This window comes from Talpa occidentalis, unplaced genomic scaffold (genome assembly GCF_014898055.3).
Source record: "Talpa occidentalis isolate TD23 unplaced genomic scaffold, MPIMG_talOcc4v2.1, whole genome shotgun sequence".
Taxonomy (NCBI): Eukaryota; Metazoa; Chordata; class Mammalia; order Eulipotyphla; family Talpidae; genus Talpa; species Talpa occidentalis.
This window is the reverse complement of record NW_026555331.1, coordinates 29,978,429-30,000,754: the sequence shown is the minus strand read 5'-3', so window position 1 is coordinate 30,000,754 and position 22,326 is coordinate 29,978,429. Positions and strand designations below refer to the sequence as shown.

The following is a 22,326-nucleotide window of genomic DNA, read 5'->3' as shown; positions in this document are numbered from 1 at the left end:
TTCCTGCAGGAAGTTTAGGCCATGAAACAGTGAAAAATATCTTTCCCACTCCCTACCTTCAGATGATTGTTCTGCCTTCTTCTTTTTAAAAAAGCATTTTAAGAACTTTTGCTTTTGAAACTTTTCAAATGTATTCTGAAGTTAAGAGCATAGTATAATGACTCTCCACATACCCATTCCACGCTCAAGTTTGAGCAATAGCTTTCGTTATATCTGCTTAACCTCACTTTCCTTTTTGTATATTTATTGTGATAGTATTTAAAATAAGTCCTTGACATCATATCATTTCACCTCTATTTCTGATTTGTAGCGTCATAAAACCAGGACAATTTAGTTCAAAATCTCAAAATCATTACCACTCCTAACTTAACAACCCTCCCTTAATATCACTTAACTCCTCAGTCCACATTCAATTGCCTCAAAATCCCATTGCTCATAAATGCTACTTAGCTTTGCTCAGGTCAGGATCCAAACAGCATCCATCTTATTTGATTGTTATGTCTTTTATATCTTTTAATTTAGAGCAATCCTCCTAGCTATCTCCCCCCCCCCATGACTTATTGAAGAAACCAGGTAGGTAAGGTGTGCTACATTCTGCTTTGTCTGATTGCTTCTCTTTGATGTCACTGAAGTCACTTTGCCAGCAGCTGTATTGCCTGAGATATAAAGATAAGCTTAGATTTAGGGTCAACTTTCCTATTTTTTTGGTAATAAGACTTCATAGGTGGGAGTGAATATACCATATTAGTAGGCACACTGTGTGCTTGTCCTACTGCTAGTGAGGCAAAGACCCCTTGCATTCCATCACGCTTTCCTAATGACTTCACATTCACTGATTATTGCACACAGTGGTTATTTTTATTAGGCGTTGCAAAATGCTGATTTTTCTCATTCTATCATGTTGTGGGGCGGGTTTCCACACACAGAAACTGTCTTGGCACGAGTGAAACCCAGAGTAATTTGAGTGGAGGAGAAAATCGAGTACAGGTCCTAAAGACTGTTCCAGTGAACCTTTCCTTAAACCAAGACCACCTGGAAAGTTCCAAACGGGACCAGTACAACACGAATGTCCCTGAGAGCCCAGCCGTGGTCCCGCTGTCAGGGATCACGGTGGTGAAAGCAGAAGATTTCACTCCGGTTTTCATGGCCCCGCCAGTGCACTATCCCCGGGGAGACGGGGAGGAGCAACGTGTGGTTATCTTTGAACCCACTCAGTATGGGGTGCCTTCCATGGGCAGCCACAGCACCTACCTCAAGGATGACCAGCGCAGCACCGACCCGAGCTTCACGGCACCCGTGAGTCCCAGTAGAGCAGCTTCAAAGACGGCAACCCAGAGGTGAGTCCCTGGGGAGCTTAGAATTCACCCCCATCCCCTGCAGTTTTTTTTCTGTTTGCTTTTTAAATGGGGTGAAAGAATTAAATTGAATTTAGAACATAAAATGTGTTTTTTCTTTATAAACATTTTTTTTTTTTTTTTTTTTTTAATTTTCTAGAGGCATGTCTTATTTATTTATTTATTATTTGTTTGTTTGTTTGGTTTATACATGCACTGGGTACAGTCAGAAGCGCGGGAGGGTGAGAGAATTCACCAGAGCCAGAGCAGGGAGCAGAGCAGGCAGAAGGACGGAAGGACACTGCTGAGGGGAGCAGCGGGCGGCAGGAGAGGTCTGCGCGCCATGTGGGACCCTCCTCTGGTGGCCGGGGAGCAGCCGGGGATTGAACCGGCTGCAGAGGCCGCAGGCAGCTTCGCAACCCAGTGCTCAACCGCTGCGCCACCGGGGAGGCCCACTTTATAAACATTTTTTAATCAACTATTGCACTACATATCTGGAGGACTAGTTTTACTTTTCTTTTAGTTGGCAGTTGCCTTTGTATTTGTTTTATGTCAAAGTTAAATATTTATGAGGACTGAAGAGATGTTAGTGTGGAAGCTTTCTATTATGGAAAGTTTTCACCTTGACTTCTCCTGGATTGTAACCTTCAAGTAGTAACTAAAGATGTTGCCCGTGTATTCTTTTCAAAAACAATACAATTCTTTAAGACCTTGTTTGATTGAATACTCAAGAAAGGATTTGTCTGCTTACTAATCAAGTGTGTATATATACATACTTTGTATTTTACAAATAGAGAATTTAGTCTCATGTGCCCATAGAACTTAGAGAGAACAGTGATCTTTGCTTGCTTGTCTGCTGTTGATCCACAAGTTTTTCGTTTTTGTTTTTAAAGATTTATTTATTTACACATACAAGAGCTGGGGTACAGGCCAGAGATGTGGGGGTGGGAGGATTCACCAGAGACAGAGTAGGGAGCAGAACAGGCAGACTGACCGAAATACACTGTTGAGGGGAGCAGCGGGCAAGACAGGAGAGGCCCTCCTTGCCATGTGGGTTTCTCCCTGGCCGGCCGGAGATTGCAGAGGCTGCAGATTGCCCCCATAGTGTGGTGCTCAACCCCTTGCACCACCAGGGAGGCCCTGATCCACAAGTTTTAAGTGCACAGTTTGAGAATTTTGGTAATTATGTTAAAGTTGTGGAACCAACATCAATGAATCAAGAAAGTTCCCTCACTCTAGAAGTTTCCTTGAATTCCCCTGTATTGATGTTCTCCACTTTTCCCTTGCTCTTGGCTAGAACTATGCTGTCAACTATAGTTCTGCTTTTTCTAAAATCGTGTATAAATGGAAAGATAAAATGTACAGTCATCTATGCTCTCTTCTTTCACTTCACAAAATATTTTTGAGATGCATCTATGTTATTTGTCTTAATAGTTCATTTTTTCAAATTGTTTAATTATAAACAAAATAGACATATGTCACAGTTTTTATCTGTTCAATGGCTGAGAAACTTTTGCTAGCTTCCAGTTTCTGACTATTATGAATGATGCTGCTGGGACCATTCATGTCTATAGTTTTAAAATGGACATATGCCTTTGTTTCTTGGGGAAATGCCTAAGACTGGAATCTCTGGGTCATGTGGTAAATATATGTTGAGCGTTGTAAGAGTCTGCCATACAGTCTTCAAAGTGGCTGTACCATTTTCATTCTCACTAGCAACATACAAAGAGCCCTATTAGTCTTTTAATGTTTGTTTTTTTAGGGACTATAGGATGGTTTCTCATGTGCTTTGCATTTACATTTCTCTGATATCTAGAGATGCTGAACTTCGTTTCATGTGCTCTTTGGCCATTCTTATAACTTTTTTGTGAAATGTCTGTTCAAAAATTTTGCCCAATATTTATATTGTTTTTTTGTCTTCCTTTTATTAAATTGGAAGAGTTCTAAAAATAAGGCAAATGTAAGCCCTTTTGTTTTAAATATGTCATTCAGAGAGCAACTCTATGTAATCTTGAAGTAGTCCATGTGACCAGTTTGTTTTTCTTTTATAGTTTATGCTTTTGATCTACTGTTTGAGAAGTCTTGACCTACCTAACCAAATGTCACAAAGATTTTCTCCTTTTTTTTTTTCCAGGACATCTAACAATTTTACCTCTTATATATAGGCTTCTGATCCATTTTGAGGGAAGTTTTTCAAGGACGTAAGGGAAGGGCTGAAATCTATTGTACCCCCTTATTTGATACTCAGTTGTTCCAGCACCATTTATTGAAAGACTCTATTTTGTCTTGGGAATTTTGTAGAGCAGAATTAATGACACAATTGTGGTCATCTCTCCATTTTTTGGCCCAGAATATGTAATATACATATTTTTATTACTTCCTGTCAGCTTCCTCAACATTTAGGAGTAGTGCCTCTCCACTTGAGATGATGGTCATTGGTCTCACATTTTTCAGTCCATCTATGTCAATGAAAGACTGTGGCAGAGGGGGAAAGCTTGCGGGTTCTAATTTCCGCAAGAGGAGTGAGTGTAGTGGCACATGCCAAATATTTGCAGACTGCTGCCCAAGTCTTTGCCTTTGGGACAAAATGTGGCTACCTGAGTATCCATAAATAATAATATTTGTATCCATATTTTGTATCCATAAATAATAATATTTTAAATCAATAAAGATTTAATGAACACTTACTATGTGCCGGACATCATTATAAGTGATATCTACTTATTTAATCCTCACAAAACCCTAGGAAGTAGGCACTATAATTGTCATGTCTACCAAACGAGGAGGCTAAGGCACAGACATTGTAAATATGCCCGTCATCGTATTGCAGTAAGTTGTAGAGATGGGACTCATCACAAGCTGTCTGGCTCCAGAACCTCTGTCTTTAATGATTGCCTCTAGGCTCCCAGAGAAATTGTGTGGGATTTCTTTGTCCGTAGTATCCTAATCTTTGTAGTACCAGTGTTTGACAGTGCCTTACCCAACATTTTTTAAAAATCTGAGTGTCCATTATCTATGTCATTTGATTGTTCTTATCTTTCAGTTGCTGATCAAGGACTAGTTCTCTGCAGTGTTGGTAGGGAGTCAGGGCAGACACGCTACACTGGCAGCCCATGTGCTTGAGGTACCTGTTATTGCTGAGTGTCATCTACAAAACAAGAGAATGAGCAGAGCGAAACAACATAAACTACCAGCCCTGAAGTGAACATCATATTTCTTGAGTTCAATGTCCTTGTAATTAAAAAAAAAAGGTCATCAAGTCAGCTTCCTTAGCTTCCAGTGCTAGATTACTAAAAATAATTAACAAACTATTTAAACTGATCAAGGTCTTACATTGCCTTTCTTATTGAATATTTGATTTGCCCTCAAGCAGTGAGAAGTACTTCCATAGGGAAAGCAAGTCACTCCGGGGGGAATATATGAGGTACAAGCTTTTTCACTAGAGGGTTGTCTGTTGTTTTTCCTCCAATGATGTAGAAATTCCATTAATCACAGAAGAGTCCATGGATGTGGTCCAATGTCAACTGAACCATCATGCTATTTGGGGAATATGTTATCAGTTCTGTTTGTGTTGCAGATAAAGAGGCTTGTGAAAGGAAGCTATTGTATTTTGGGCTTTATTTTGAGGTGGATGAGAAAGTAACTTACCAGAAACTAAATGTGAACATTATTCCCACTGAATTTAAAATATTTGGAATATTTTAACTCTTCTCCTAGTCTTGAAAATCAATGTTTATATTGCATATTGTATTTCAATCTGATGTAACTGCAATGGAATGATCTATTATAATCTTGTAACCAACTGATTATAAGATTAGGTGAGTCCAAGTAACTTTGCCAAGTAAATTTCACTAAGGAAAATTTCACTAAGGAAAATACATCTAAAATGTAGCACTTCTTTTATGCAAGCTATTAAAATATCTAGGGTCCTTAACTGAATTAGCAAGTTTCATTTGCTACTAGAGATTGATCCTTGTGTGTGTGTGTGTGTGTGTGTGTGTATCAGGGAAAGGAATAGTTTGGTTCAAATGATTAAGAAATATATAGTTGCACTATATCAAATCAAAGTTAGGAATAGTGATATTGAATGCCTGACTGCCTTTTGGCATCCAACAAGTTATATTAAAAGGTTTCCAAACACTTGTGGAAACTTGTACTGTAGCCAGAATTATCCACACATTTGGATTCTAATTCTCGATACTAAATCATAGGCCATGCGACCAATTAATATGATCAACTCTCAGAAAGGATTGTGATGCTTTTCAGGTAGACTATATATGTTCTATTAAATTATGAAGATAATTTAACAAAATTCAGGAAAAAATCCTTTAAACTTGAAAATAGTAATTTTGTGTCTATTAATTTTATTGACTACTTTTATCTTTTCACTGTTCTTGTTCACATGTACCATGTTATTGGAGTAAGATTCTTTATTTTAGTCAACTTATCTATGACACTCTTGTTGACCCTAAAAATTATATCATTCCTTGTCATATTACCAGGGGGATTAGAACCATAGAATATATACAATCAATATTTTTAGTAGGCTAGTCTGTTTTTACATTGCAGAACTCTATAGCATGGAAAATAAATTCATCCAAGGCCATGTTTTTCAATAATGATTCACCATGTGTTGCTATGCATACTTCTTCAAACAAGGAAGACTTTGAAAGTGCATTTTTTCTATCATGAAGTAACTTCCTTAAATGCCTTTTTTATATGCTTACCCTCCTGCTCCAAAATTTCCTAATTCTTAACTATATTCAGTATAAATACCTTTTTATAGAACAGTCATGTCCAATAGAATTTTCTTCAACAATGGAAATTTTCTTTTATGCACTCCAATATGGTAGCCATTAGTCACACATGTCAATTTAGTACCCAAAGTGTGACTGGTTAACTGGGAAACCAGCTGTTTACTCTTATTTAATTCTGATCAACTTAACATATGCAACTAGTGGCTACCGTATTGAACAACGAAGACCTAGGTTTTTAGATCCTCCCTGCATAATCAGGTCAGGACTGTGTCCTAGGTCCCATGTACATACCACATTTGTATCCATGGTTTTGTATTGACTTAACAAGTGGGGTGGTTCTCTCTCACATGCAATATTTTCTCTCAATTCCTTCAATTAGGCTTTAGCTTTCAATGACCAGTACAAAGCTCAAAAACTCTGAAATCTTCCCATAATTTTGCTGATCTCCTTTTCCTACAATGCTCATTCCATGCTTTTCCTGTCAGGACACATGAATAAATGAATGATTCAACATAAACTTTATATCTACCCATGTGTTAGGTATTACAATTTTAGTTTCCTTTGTTGTCTGTATGTGAATTTACCTATTATCTCAACCAATTTTTCTCTTTTTTTCCTGATTGCCACAAATGAGAATAACATCACTCATTTTTGTGAGTTACCAATCATTTAGGGATACAACACAAAAACTTTCTTCCCAAATCTTAAAATTCTTTTGCACTAATTGCTAGAATTTCTAATTGGCCAGGAGTTCAACAGAGCCCCCCTAACCTTGGCCACTTTTTCTGACTCTTTTTTTCTTTCTTACCCCACCCTCTCTGTTAGCCTGCCATTCTACATCCCAATAAACTCTTCTCACTACATTGGCCAAGTGGTTCAGCTCTACCAGGTCTACTCCCAAAACTTAGCATAGCCAAACTCACTAAGTGACAAGTGAGGTCAGAGCGCCATCTTCTCTGCTAATAGCACAGAGGACTGCAGGGACCCTGAATACTTGGAACTTCACCCAACCACCCATATAACCCCTTACCCTCTCTCTCCCCCTTCCTCTTAACCTCCATCCATTATGCTATAAATGGCAACATTTCATCTTCACATGTGGCTAAATAATACTCTATTGGGTGGATATACCATATCATTTCAATCCAATTCCCTTTCATTGGGCATTTAGATTGTTTTCATATCCTAGCTATTAGAAATAGTGTTGCAGTAAACAGAGTATATGGTTTTTCCACTTGATGGTTTTACATTCTTTGGATGGATGCCCAAGAGTGGGATTACTGGGTTGTATGGTATTTTCATTTTTAGTTTCTTAAGGTAAATCTAGGTTGCTTCCCATAATGGTGATGCCAGTTTACATTCCTACCAATTGTGAAATAGGGCTTTCTTTTTCTATGTATTCTCTCCAGCACTAGTTGTAGGGGGTCTTTCTAGTACATGCCATTCTTATGGGTGTAAGATGTTATCTCATTGTGGTTTTAACCTGCATCTCTTAATTGGAAGCAATGATCATCATTATTCCATGTATCTATTTGCCTTCTGGATATTTTCTTTGATGAATTGTCTGTTTAGATCTACTGCCTACTTATTAATTCGGTTCAATTTTTATCTTTTTGAGACCAGCACAATGTCTTATGTTTTCTGTATTTCTCTTGACTCCAAGAAGATGGTGAAGCCCCAGAAAATTACCATTGTATGCTTTGCAAATTAAATTATTATAAAAATAATTTAAATCTGAATCCTTGTCATGATTATGGGACCAGTCATCAAGTATTTGTGAAGCGTTACTGAGATACATTTGGGTAAACTCTGAAGGGCATATCATCTTCCTGGTCCAAGGAATTTATAAAACTGGATAAAGTGAGGGTCATAAGTATGCATGTATAGGGGTACATAGAATTCTAGAGATTAGCAAAATAACCACAAATGACCTTTTCTTGAGAAGGAAATTTCTGAATCTCTGATCAAAGAATGGACATTTATGGAAGAAAAATAAGAGGCAGAAAGGATACTTTTCTTAGAAAGAGACTTTTGAGAAAATGTAGGAGTAGAAGGACCAAGTGCTTTTTCATCAATATTTGATTATATTCACTTTAGGATCAAGGTTTAGGACTGTTTTGCATCTGAATTTCTAAAATGTAGTGAAGTACACCCTATTAATACTAAACCTAACATCTTAGGACCCAAGCTTCTTTATGTTCAACACTAAGACTTAGAGTCCACCCATCCCCCAAGATTTCTCTTACAATATTGTGGTAATAAAAATCTCAGAGAAGGGCACTGATTATGGCCAAAAGATTACAATATAGTATTTAATACACATACATAAAACTCACTATGTACCAGGAACTGTTCTTAACAGTTTAATTCTTCTAATCGTTATAAGTAGACATTTCACAGCTGGAGAAAATAAATATAGCACTTACTTCAATCTACACACATAACAGGTAAAAGAGCTAAAATTTGACTCCAGGTAGTCTTGCTCCAGAGACCATGCTCCTAACCACTCCATTAAATTGCTTTATGCTATGCTATGTGGCTGCTCTATAATTAGTTTTCCATTAACTCAGGGTTTGTGGCTTTTGGGATAATTGTTGGAGGTAATAAAAATGGAAGAGATGTCTTTGAGAGAATCATTTGTAGTACCTACAGACACTTTAGGAACACCTGTGGACATGTGAATAACATGCAAACAACAAATGCATTTTCTTTTTTTTTCAGATTATTTATACATACAAGTACTGGGGTACAGGCCAGAATTTTGGGGGGTGAGAGGATTCACCAGAGACAGAGTGGGGAACAGAACAGGCAGATCTACTGAAATACACTGCTGAGGGGAGCAGTGAGCAAGACAGGAGAGTTCTGCTGTGCCATGTGGGTCTCCTCCCTGGCTGGGAATCGAACTTGTGCTTTAGTGGCTGTGGTGAGCTTCATAGGTTGTGTCTTAACCCTTTGTGCCACCAGGGAGGCCCTACAAATGCATTTTCTGTCTAGTGTTCTTGTGTGCAGGTACTATGTGAATTCTGTGCACAAATGGTAACTATTTTCTCTGTAGTTGAAAACATAATACCAAAAACTGTAATTTTCCTTTCTAAAATGAGGATAAAACTGTTTGGATACATTATTATTTTTGGCATAATGACTCACCCATTTGTTTTAATTTTGATGACTTGAATTTTGCAGAAATTTCGCAGTGCTTCAGTGGGGGCTGAGGAATTCATGTATGACCAGACATCAAGGTAGGTTACCAGGAGATACCCCTAATAACTAATGAACTGTTCATTCTCAAGATGTACCCCTAAGTTATACTATCAATATTAAACCTTGTTCTTTTATATACTTTTATTGAACAATCTGTTTTTATTTGCAATTTTTTCCTCTGTACAAATGATTTCTAAATTGTTCTATACCCTTTCTTTATCCATCTGTTGACTAGACATTCTGTGTTAGGTGCACCTCTGGTCCTCAAATTCGTGCATCTCCCACTGGTCATATACATAATGGAACTCTTTTTGCTGTCTCTTCCTCTTGTTTCTTCCTTCTCCACTTCTCTCATATCTGGTCTGCTTTTATTTCCTATCGTGACTGATGATGTAACCAGCCTCCTAGTCACCCATGTTAGAGGTATAAGGGTCTGCCTGCCTTCCTGCTTCTTTTTGACAGCATTTGCCAAATACTGAATGTTACATTCTACCCGTCTTGTTCCTTCCAACTTACACTCTTGTTCACATTCCTCTGAACTCTTGCAACATGACTGATTTCTACCAACACCTTTTCACCCCTTCTGTTCCACTTGGCACATACATATTTAATTACCAGCTATTGGGCACGATGGTAGCTTCCATCTACCACCGTTGTGCTAGACATGGGGGATAAGATATAATTTCTAATTACAAGGGGCCCATTAGACTTTGGAGGAGTCAATTGTGGTGATGGACAAATTGCAATAAATGTGCTCAGTGATGAGACCCGCTACAGGAATACGTAAACAGAAGGCAGAGAGGGCCAGTGGGGCTGTGGGGCTGGGTGTATGTAATGAGGTAGGGGGTAGAAGGTGAGTGGCATGGGGCAGGAAGAGCAAAACTTCACAGAAAGTAGCATCTGAGCTGGGTCTTGAAGGATTAATGTCAGGTATTTTCAGGGAAAGAGGAGGATTAGAGAACATTCTTGGTGGAGGGTCATGGTCATGCTTGAAGGAAGGAGAGTGTTAAGACTTTTAATTTCTCTTCCACTTACCAGTGATTTCACCATTAGATACAAATTCCAAATGAAGTTGGTCAGGACCCTCTATGTACCGACCTTCTTTACTTTGAACCTGCTTTCTATCATATTTCTTGCCCCTTTGCTTTTACATGTATGGCCATCTTCCAGTCTCTGTGTTTCCACTTGAAGACCTTCTGAGCTCTCAGGATCTTGCTCCCTTGTCATCTTCCCTAAATCTGATTAGTCAGAATTTGACTTTGTGCTGGGGGCTGGGGGGTGGGTCTGAGAGATAGAATTCCAAGTCATCTTCTAAACTTTGGAAATACATGCATAATTTTCATGCTATAAATCCCAGTGGCCATGTAGTCAGCTATCAGGCTAGGGAAAAGCACGCTGGTTACCAATTACCTGACCTGACTTCTCTTCCTTCTGCCCTCATTTTCCAGTGAAGTGAGCAAGTTTCTCAGCCTCTCTTCAGCTGTGAAATAAGGAAGGTGGCTCATTTTATGGACTGACTGGTGGGGGGGGGTGGGGGGTGGTCATGACTCTCCTGAAATTATATTCAAAATCATTTGTGTTCATGTTCATCTTTTACTGGGAAGAAGTTTCACAGTTTCTTCAGGTGTTTCAAGCCTCTGTGTCTTAGAAGAGTCACAAGCTACTGGATAAACCAGGGATTGGTCTAGACTGTCCAGATCTAACATTTCATGATTCAGTGATGTATCGAAATTAAATTTTTTCCAGGCAAAATAACAATGGAATTGGTTCTGTCTTGAATGATTTATTTTCCACTTTGTTCTCTGACACATGTTCTGAAATTTGCTTAGTTTGTCAGCTTATACTTTTATCATGCAAGAGGAATACTATTTTTGTCCTTCAATTTTTTCTCACTAAAGTTTTTTTAAAAAAATCAAATATTGCATAAATATTTAACATAGAAAGCAAGAGTCTCCCAAGTCTTGTCAACAGGTCATTTTAAGGGACAAACTTTGAGGGTCACCTATACACCAGACTGTCAAGGTCTATATAATTAATGGGCTAAAAGTAGGCCATGGAAGAGATTCTGATGATTCAAAAAAGTATATGATCACTGTGTGCTATCCTGCAGCATAGAAGAAATGCATATTTCTGAAAGAATTTGTTCAACAAAAAGATTGGTCTATTGCTCATTTTAAACAATTGCCATATTGAAACTTGGGGAAATCAGTGTTTTTTTTTTTAATTTTATACATTAAATCATATTATAAAAACACCAGGGAAATTATTTAAAGCAGGAATCTACATACTTTTCCTGTAATGAGCTAAGTAGTCTCTGTCACAGCTATTTAACCCTGCTGTTTCAGTGTAAAAGCAGTGACAGATAAGCTGAATACAAATGAGTATAGCTGTGTTCCAATAAAACTTTATTTACAAAAATAGGCAGCAAGCTGGATATGACCCATGGACTATAGTTTGCAAATGCTTCATTTAAGCAGCAATCCTGCCATGAGTTCTTTCACAGACTTAAAAACAAAACAAAAATTGCACTCCCTGTTATGGAACTAGTCTCAGGAATGAGTGTTTGAACCTTGAATTTTCACATTTTGAAATATTTTAAAGTGGGATAGAGCTTTTTGCAACATCTTAGAAAGGATAAGTGTATGTATATATAAATACATGAATCAAGCAAGAACATTTACACATTTGGCTGGTTGCTAACATAAAAATGCAAAATCTATCGTTCTTTTACTTTTATATATTGAATTTTAGCTAAGTAATTTTAATTCTTGCTGTTATTGTGTTATAACTTTTGTTGTTCACACCCCTTGGGATGTATGATAGCACACCACTCAGCATCAACGCACCTATCATTTTCCACCACTGAGAGACAAAATTCTATCAGTTCTTAAGTTTCAGGCATTGCCAGTCACCACCTAAGACCTAACAGTTTTCCCTGGCATGGGCTTGTGCTGTTGGCCAGGCACATCATGGACTTTCTCCCCTTCCAAACCATCTGGTTTATGGGCCACTGTTAGAAGTGTTGCCTGATTATATTAGCAATGACCTTTGGTCTGGTCTCATCTCTTTTTGCCATATGCTGTGTTTTGTCTCTGAAATAGAGTAAATATTGGTTAATATTCATACAAAATGCTATTGGTGTGCTATTGATCAGGAAATGTCCAAATGAGTGAATCTGACCACTGGTTGTTTTCTGTTCACAGTGGCACCTTTCAGTACACCCTGGAAGCCACCAAATCTCTCCGTCAGAAGCAAGGAGAGGGCCCCATGACCTACCTCAACAAGGGCCAGTTCTATGCCATAACACTCAGCGAGACTGGGGACAACAAGTGCTTCCGACACCCAATCAGCAAAGTCAGGGTATGGGCCTCATTCCTCAAACAAAGCAGAGGGATCAGGTGGATGGACTGGCTACCTCACAACCTTGTGGAAGGGCATGGAAAAAATTCCAAAATAAATAATTCTAGAATAAATGTCAGAGAATTGGGGCAAGAGAACGTATTGACTTGTAGCTTATCATTTTAATCAGTAACCAATAAACCCCTGGGAAGGGACATGGTTGGAACATACTTTCTGACTGTATCCAAGGAATCTTCCTGGCTTTGTTCATTGCTGCCTAATTACTGTTTTCATTGTGCTCAATCAATGAGCCTTAATTTTTCAAGTAAGTAGCTTTAAGTCAGAACATATTTGTGGGTGGGAAAGAGCTGCTCCTCTCTTCTGAAAAGTTTTGCAATTCAGTCAGTGTTCCTAGGTCTTTTGCAACCTTGTTTGAAAGTCTCTGCAGCCCAGTGCTTGCTTAAGATTCAAGGGGTGAGGCCTGATGTGATCCCTATGAGGGATGACTTGGAGGGATTTTCACATTCATGAGTATTAGTCCTATTTGTGGGAAATGAAACTGTCCTGGAAGTCCGCCAGCTTCTGGCATTCTTACTACTGCCAAAAAGGGAGGGAACTCTAATCCCTCTATACTGAAAAGGGAAATTATAGCAGAGATCTGAGAAGAGGTTGAAGAACTTTCCTGGCCTGTTGTAAAATGATTTATGCTGCTGTATTCATGGTCCCTACCACACCTTATTTTATCTGAGGCTGCCCCTTCCTATGCTCTTTAACACACTAGCAGGGGAGCACCATGCTGTGCCTACTGCACAATACAACCCAGGTTTTCCCCCACACCAGATTGCCAGGCAAGGATAACAAACAAGGTGGAAGAGAATAAAGAGTGCCTGGGCACCTGCTGGCTGGCTTGCCTGTTATTAGCCTTAGGTGAAAATCATGGAGTGATTTCTGACTCAACTGGGTTGTCTGATTTTGTCTCAAGTACAAAGAAAGGGAAGAATTGTGCTCATTTCTCTGTCCAGAAAAACTTCCCTCCAAGGCTGTCCCAATCCCAGTCCCAGATAAGAAGTATAGGAGGCAGAGCAGTTGAGAGTGAGAAGCACATGGCAAACATCCCACCCAGACTGAACCAGTTGCAGATTGAAAGGTATCTGAGGGGCTTTGTGCTTGCTGGGGAGCTCATGTGTTCCAGCCCTGAGGTCAAGGCTTTGGTACAGGGATGCTAGCACCAGCACCAGTGCCAGCACTGGCAATACCACCATCATAAAAACAAGAGCCACAAAATCACAACAAATATTTACTAAATATCTTGTGCATACCAGGTGCCTTGTTAAATACCATACATCTAGTAACTCATTTGATATGAACAATAACCCTATGAAATAGATACTATTGTTTTTATAGTATTACAGGTGAGTCACTGGGCTAGTGACTAACCAAGTTGGTACAATTAAATTGTGAGGGGACCCTGATAGACAAGTCCTAAACCTATTCTCTTAATCACCAAGATTACTATGTTGAATAGCGTGGAGGGCTATAAAGGTAGGGGGACTTTAGCCTGGGGTCCACTTCTGGAGACATGTCCTAGAATTTACACCTTACACCTTTGTGTGTGAATGCTAAATAAGAAGAAAATGGATACATTTATTTTTAAAAAACATCCTGTAAATTGCAAGTCAGTGTATAATGTATGTAGATCCTTTTAATAGCACTATATCATCACCCTGAAAAGATGGTGTATGGTTACTGTTCTAAAGTCATGAAAAGTTTTTTTCCCAGAACAAGTTACTTTATTTTGATTGGGGAAAAAAAGCAGTAATCTTCAATTGAAAAAGTTATTTCCCAAAGAAGATTCCCACATACCACAGGAGCAACAGACCTTTTCCTACACTTGAAAATGCAAGTGTTATTACAGAAACCATACATTATTGAGTTCCAACTTTATTCAGACCAATAAAGAGCTAAAGCCAGTGTTGATGTAATAGCAAAGGACAGGAATGCAGCACATAGAACCAGCCACTTGGTTCTTGTTTATGAAAACAATTTGGAATGTAGGGATTCTTCAAGAATTTTGCTTCATTCAAATCATGGAAATAATTCAATATAGAAGTTTTATTTCCTTCTTTTCCTCCATGGCTGAGTTCAGGAGCCCCTTCTTAAGGCCTTTGATCCCTCTCCCTTGGGGAGTAGGTGCACTGTGAGAGCAGGTCTCCCTCCCTCCTCAGCTCTGGGGGTGGGAAGCACCTCACCTGGCAGCGCAGATCTCATACCCTTGTTTCATTCCCCATCCAAGCACTCAGGCTTGTTTTTTTTTTTTTTTAAATTTTAAAGATTTATTTTTATTTATTTATACAAGCACTGGGTACAGTCAGAAGCGTGGGAGGGTGAGAGAATTCACCAGAGCCAGAGCAGGGAGCAGAACAGGCAGAAGGACCGAAGTACACTGCTGAGGGGAGCAGCGGGCGGCAGGAGAGGTCTGCGCACCATGTGGGACCCTCCTCTGGCGGCCAGGGAGCAGCCAGGGATTGAACCAGTGCTGCAGAGGCTGCGGGCAGCTCCGCAACCCAGCGCTCAACCTCTGCGCCACCGGGGAGGCCCCACTCAGGCTTGTTAATAGCAGTTTCAAGCTGCCTTTGTCTTCATCACTGAAGAAACAAATTTTCATACCAAGAATATGCCTGTACTTATACAAATTTAGTCATTTGCTAGAAAAAAACTGATTATTTTGGGATAGTCAGAAATAAATGCCAGGTGTTGCCCAGTAAACATTCACATACAAATGAAAGAGTTTGAAGAAGTGGGAAGAAGAGTGAAGAGTTGGCTGAGGGCACAGTGTCCCAACCTGGCCTGCGGCCCCCTCTCTTGTCCTTCCTCTGTGCCTTGAAAGGTCATGTTGCTCGTGAATTTGGGTAATACAAGTGCATGTGTCTAAACTAGCTTTTCAAATGAACACCTCTTGCTCATGTAATAAGTGTCATACATATGTTGGGAATTAGCCAGATTTGGAGTTGACGGTATACCACTACAGGCAGGTACTTGACACATTATTTGTCAGGCACCAGGGCCCCCGTGGTGACTGACAGTCCTTGTCCTCATTCATTGAGAAGTCAATGGGCAGACATTGCCATTTACTGAATAATGGTAAGCAATTAAGTAAATGACTGCAATTGATAAAATGCTACACAGGAGAAGTTATTGAGCAATGGGAGCTGATGAAATATTCTGGAATTATAGGAAAATATCTAAGAAGTATTTTAGATTTGGAATAAGAGAGAGAGTACTGTGTTCCAGGTAGTATAAAGGATTTGTGGGATTTGCTTCTTTGTCTGTTGGTAACTTCATCTTGTAAATGACGGTGCATTAACAAAGAATTAGTTCAATGAAGCTATTGATGATTTAGAACTAACAGGAGTTTTGCATTCTTATTTCTACAAGATGTCATTTCTCAAGCTCATTTTTAAACCACACCCACCTATTTAAATAAATAATGCAGTTGAGCTTGAATATTTTGGTCTATGAAATATCTGTAGCTTAGATCTATGTTCATCAATATGAACTCATCTTTTTAGTATTTCTCTCATTACTTCAGTATATCAGCCTGAGGCACTTAGTTCAGCCACCAGCAGATGCTTGCTCCCTTACAAATGTTGCCAACATCTATATTCAAAGATACAAAATTTCAAAAAGGCTTGTTTTCCATAGCAGAAAAAAAATTTTTTTGGTATTCCCACTCACCTCACAAAATATTAAATTTGCTGATAATTGGCTCATCTGGTTGTTGATGACTCATGGGGAAAATGATGGAAGATTCTTTTTCCTCTATGTGCTGTTTCATTTGCCAATCATTTTTTAAGTCAGTCCATTTTAAAACAAAACAAACCATACAATTGGACTTGTCTGGGCTTTTCTAAAACAAGAAATGCAACACTGCAGAAACATACCTCTGGTGGAACTTCTAGAACTAGTGCCTATGTGAAGCCACAGCAGCATTGAACAGAAAGTAAGAGCCATGCTTGTCCCCTCTGCAGAGTGTCGTGATGGTGGTCTTCAGTGAAGACAAAAACCGCGACGAACAGCTGAAATACTGGAAGTACTGGCACTCAAGGCAGCACACAGCGAAGCAGAGAGTCCTCGACATCGGTGAGTTGACCTCAACCCCCAGCATGGTCTTTGATATATGGACGAGTGGGTGTGGCCCAGGAAAAGCCCAACACAGAAATCACAGCTCCGACCCACATGGCTCTCACCATGTGCCAGGCATGGGACTCTGCACTTTTCTTGCGTTAGCACTTCAGTACAAGCAGGAGTAGAAATCAAGACCAGAGTGCTGTTCTGTGAAAGTCAATTGTGTCTCAGTTACTGAGTCAGAAACTGAGAGAGTTAAATGTCCTAGATTTGTTATTTCTAAAACATGTTTCCATGTCCTCCTGTGTTGCAACCTAATAGGCAGGCTTTATCCCCACCATGGCACAGATAACTTCAGGCTTTTTTGACTCCAACGTTCTTGTGAAAGTCACATGACTATATAGTGAGTTCTAGACCTCTAATTCTCTGGCCAGTGTTCCTTCAGCTCCAAAACACCCTTAGAACAAGTTGTAGGAGGTTGTCAGACATACCGAACATTTGAGAGACCTTCCCTGACAGGGAGGAAGGAGTAAATCTGCTAAGTCCATTTTCTGCAGTCTGCATCCTCTTCAATGGGTTGTCCAGCCTCTGGCTGGACTCAGGGGACAGTCAGGACAGCAGCACCCATGCCAGTGTTTGCACGGAAGAAATCTGTGGCAAAGGTTGGAAGGGCTGAAGGCACCATGAGGCAATGCAGACATGAGAACAGCAGGAATCTGCAGCTATTACCTGCAGGGCTGGAGGATCAAAGGGAGGAGTTGTGGGTGTTAGGGGAGCCACCCAGTAGGAGCTGGGACCACAGAGGGAGCAACTGTGCAATGGGAGGTAGAACCACAGAGGAATGGTGCCAGAGAAACCTCTCAATGCCAAAATGGGGGAGGAGAGTGTCCTGGTTTCTTCCTGCTTCCCATTCTCTCCCAGTGCTTCCCACCGGCCAAATTTACCTGGAAATCAGAGGGCACAAGACCCTTAAAAATGCAATTTGCATGAATCAAACTCTGAAACACAGAGCAAAGCAGGAGGAATTAGGCATGGATCTTAAAATTTCTAGAAATTGCTTAATAACATAGACAAAAATATGTGTGTTTCTAAGTGATTTTAAACTTAATCTATATGCTTTTTTCTATAAGAAATAAATAATTTCTAATTTATAGGCTTTAGTCACTCCATTTTATAGACCAAGAGGTTACAGTCCCAGTAAATTTAGGCAAAGGAAAGGTTTCCAGTGTGCTGGGAATCAGGAGGTAGCACTGGGCCATTAAAGGATGTTTGTTTGTTTTAAGATTTATTTTTATTTATTTATGCTTACAAGAACTGGGGTGTAGGCCAGAGGTGCAGGGGTTGAAAGGATTCACCAGAGACAGAGTGGGGAGTACAACAGGTAGATCCATTGAAAAAACTGCTGAGGGGAGCAGCAGGCAAGACTAGAGAGGTCTGCTGCACCAGACTAGAGAGGTTTGCTCCCTGGTGGGGATCGAAGTCTGGGTGCAGTGGCTGGTGATAGCTTGATAGTGCTGAGACTTAACCCCTGTGCCACCAGGGAGGCCTGTTTGTTTTGATATATATAGCAATGATGGATTTTTCACCCCTTCCTTTTCAGCCTTGACTGATGGCAGAGAGGTTGATGACTAGGCTAGGGTGAGAGACTCACCATAAAACATATTGAAACTAATTCTGGCTTATCCTACAAGATGGTGGTGGGCCATGCTGCATCCACGACCACCACCACCATTTGGCCACCATCACCACTGCCACAGATGCCTTCAGCTAACTAGTCAAATATATTTATCTAATAAAAAAGAAAACTGAGATCTAGAGAGGGTCACTGACCCATTGTCCCAAGTGACTTGTTCTTGGGTAATTTTAGGGTAAGAGTTGAGATAAGAAGTATCTTGTTCACCCAGGTGCTGCACTGAACCTCCAAGACAGACTAACTAGGTGAGGGGCTTGGGGAGACTTGCCTTAACCTGCTTTGTAGCCAATCTGTGTAGAGAAAAGGAACAATTTAATTTTATTTGAAAAGTTAGCCTTATAATTATTACCCAAGAAAATGAGAGGAGCAATTAAATGGAAATATGGACTAAGTCCAAATAACAAATAACAGAAGCATTTTACTGGCATGCCTGTTGGTTAAACTTTGATATTGTTAACAAGGTTTACTTTTCTTAGACCAGAATGACTTCTCAGATCTCCTAGGACTTTTAAATCTTACCTCTTTGCCTGCTTTCAGACTTTCTTTCCTCTATAGTTCCATATACCTATGTCGTTGGTACATGCACACAGGTATGTTTTATCTTTGAGATCTGTGACTTTTACCAAGTAACTTTACGGGTGCTTGGGTTACTTGCTTTGAACCTTGAGACCAACACATTAAATCTGCCCCTTATCTTTAAATGGAAAACTGATTTTTCTGAGCATAATCTCTACCCCTAACCTCAACCTGATAGGGTGAGGATATCTGCCAGAATCTCATGTTTCATTATACTACTAGATTAAGAAACCAAGCCACATGTTCCCCTGCCAGTGGGGAGTTCACACCATTTCAATCAAGGGTAGCTAAGGCTGTGATAGGAGATCCATCTATGTGTGGGTGCCATCACTAAGAAAGTTGTGAGCTAAACCTTGGCTCAAATGGGGGTTTGCAGTGCCTGCTGAGGGTAAAGAGCTCATGTGTAGTATCTTTACCAGTTTGGGCTGAGAACCTTCCAGTAACCTAAAAAGGAAAATCTAGGATTATTTAATATATTATTTTTCCTTAACCTCCATATAACTGGAGGTTAAAGTTAAGGCTCAAAGTTACAGTATCAAGTCTTCACTCAGCCAGTTCAACTGGGCTATCCAGATAGTGACCTTGAAGCTAAAGTTAGGAACCGAGGAAAGACCCGTTTTGCTAAAGCAGGTTGTTTACAGTAGGGGATGTTAAAGGCTTTAGAATTCCATGGGTTGGCTCTAGGAGCCCTCAAACTCCTCAAATTAGGCACAACTCCCTTTCGTTGTGTTGGTGTTTGCACCCTTTCATCTTATGTCCCAGGGGTTCCCCAGGATAGCCAGCCCTCCCTCCTGCCCTCTGCCTCTCTCCCTCCATTCCAAGCAAATCAATGGAGCTTTCACCTCTTAGCTGTGCCTTTCCTTTTCCAGCATCCCTTCAGCATTCTTGCTTGAGGATTGTTCTGTACCCTCTAATCACGATGCCTGGTAAAAACGCTGTCCTTCCTTTGATAAATTTATCTCCTTTGGACTAGACTCTTCATTGTTCTTGAGGCTGCTTCTCAGCCCCTGAGACTAATCCTTTGAGCAGCCCCTCAGTGTGGTGAAGTCCTGGGTGAATGGGATTGCGAGAAGGATTGGTTGTGGTTGTGGAAATACTTACTTTGTAAGGAGACTCTTGGGGTGACAGGGAAGTGAAGCATAGATGGAACTTGCTGGTGTCAAGCTCAAAAAGGAGCTGAAACATTGAAACTCTGCAGGTTGTGTAGGGTCCACGGGCCAGAAAGTTCCAAGTGTCAGAGGTCTGTTGATTCTTGACATTTGTATCTTGGTGACAAATCTCAGAGCTGTAGGCAGATTGGAAATGTTGTCTTGGTTCCTCTGCAGAGATTCACCCTGGGGTTCTGCAGACCCACTAGGAACTTTGTGGAGAAAGATCACTGCTCCAGATGGTGGGAGAAATTGAGCTCAGTTTCTCACCTCTGTTACTTTGACACAGTACTGTCTTGGCTACACAAAGTCTTGTTTTACAGCTTTGTTTATATTGAGGCTATATTTTGCAGCTTTGTTTATGTTATATTAAGTTATACTTTTTTATATTGAGGTGTAACATGCATACTTTGTTTTTAGCTAATTGATGCCTTTCTATGGTTGAATGGAGTGGATTTAGAGATACAGAAATGCGTAAAAGAAGTAAAAGAAGGATAAGAAAAGGTGTACTGACATACTGCATTCTTCTGAGTAGGTCTGTTCCATTCACTCATCAGTCTTCCCGAAACTCTGATAAGGACAGATGGAAGGGAATGTGCAGAAATAACATGCGAGTAGCACGACGTGGCAGTCCCTCTAATGAGTAACAGCCCTTATTTCAGGGACTTTGCAAAGTCATTGAGGATTTTTAGCAGGACTGGAATGGGATGACATCTATATTTCAGAGAGGTAATTCTGGGCCAGTGTGGGAGGTAGGGAGACCAGGTATTGCCATGAAAGAAGAATATCTGGAGGAGTGAATTTCAAAGGGGAGACACAAAGTTAACTCAGGAACAAGAGACAAATTCTAGAGCTGACAGACCTTCCATGAGGTTATGGGAATAAAGAAGAAAAAAATGATCTCAGAAGGAAGGCACAGCTTTATTACTGGGTAGGTGCCCATTCAAAGGCAGGGGGTTGGGACTCATTTACCCAGTGGTGATCCAGTTTTGCACATTGTGGACCATTTAAAAAATATTTGAAGTGAATCACAAAATGGACTGGACTGCATATCAATTCGATTCAAATAGTGGAGAATTTAAATCATTTTCTGGGGAAGGCATATTTTTTCCATTTGTTCCCTTTCAAGCAGGAGAAGAAAATTAGAAAAGATTCAACAACTGTATTAACTGTACAGAAGAAAGCTAAAAGTTACAACATTAAATTATAGCATGTTCACATATAATTTCCCTCTACTGAACAGAATTAAAAATGACTTCACTACTTTACAATGCTCCAAAATAATGAGCATTGCAGTTTTTGCTTTTTCCAAATGGGTGGTGGATTGTCCTGCAATGAGACTGATTCCACAAGCACATCCACATGAACACCGGTACTTTCAGTCACATCCAAAATAAGCCTCATTGAAATGACGTCGATAATTCCTTCAACAGCTCACTTGGTAGAGCTGAGGAAGAGCAGAGGTCCTTGGTAAAATGATTAAGCATCTAATTGTGAACCCAGCATTTGCGCTTTATTCAATCTCAATCTTTAATTTTGATTCACGTACTCTTTCCCTGTATCATGATGTATTAGTTTTATTGTTAACAGTAATCCTGTAGTTTTCCATGGCAATTAGGCAATTATTTTCCAGGCAATTATTGTACATCTTTGGTTACTAGCATGTGATTATAGGAACTGTGCTTGGGCCCTAATACAGATCTATTTCTTAAGAGCCAATTTTTCACTTATACTGTGCTGTTAGCAGCGTATATATTAAGGTAAAGCTTCACATGAAAACGTAAGGTCCAACTCAGTCAAAACATTCTTCAAGATCAGCTCTAAATAGTTTTCGTTGAAGGTCCAAGAGCAGCCTTTCAGAAGACTCTCAAACACAGAATCCCACAGACCCCTATGAATTGTTCACTTGGGTGTCCTGTCCAGGACTAGATCTTCAGTCTGATGTCATTCACACATTCAAGTAGGAATTGTAATTATAATTAAGTAATGCTTTTTTTCTTGAAGTTTTCTAGAGGAGGCTAGCTTTGGATGTGTCCCACAAGTGTGCTTTCTTGCAGTTGTCAGAGCCAAGCCTGGGAGCTGTGCAGAAGAGTGACAAGGTAGAGAGGGAATCGGGGAGGCAGCTGCAGCCTTCCAGAGGTGGGGCAGCCAGG

General features: G+C 39.9%; 1 protein-coding gene across 1 annotated transcript in view; it reads left to right on the top strand.

The window, feature by feature from the left end:
* GRHL2 (grainyhead like transcription factor 2) overlaps positions 1 to 22,326 on the top strand; it is a 130,426-nt gene that overhangs the window by 42,310 nt on the left and 65,790 nt on the right. The window contains 5 exon segments of the mRNA XM_037503160.2: positions 927 to 1,308; positions 1,311 to 1,337; positions 9,275 to 9,330; positions 12,496 to 12,652; positions 16,660 to 16,771. Of these exon segments, the coding sequence (XP_037359057.2) occupies positions 927 to 1,308; positions 1,311 to 1,337; positions 9,275 to 9,330; positions 12,496 to 12,652; positions 16,660 to 16,771 (734 nt within the window).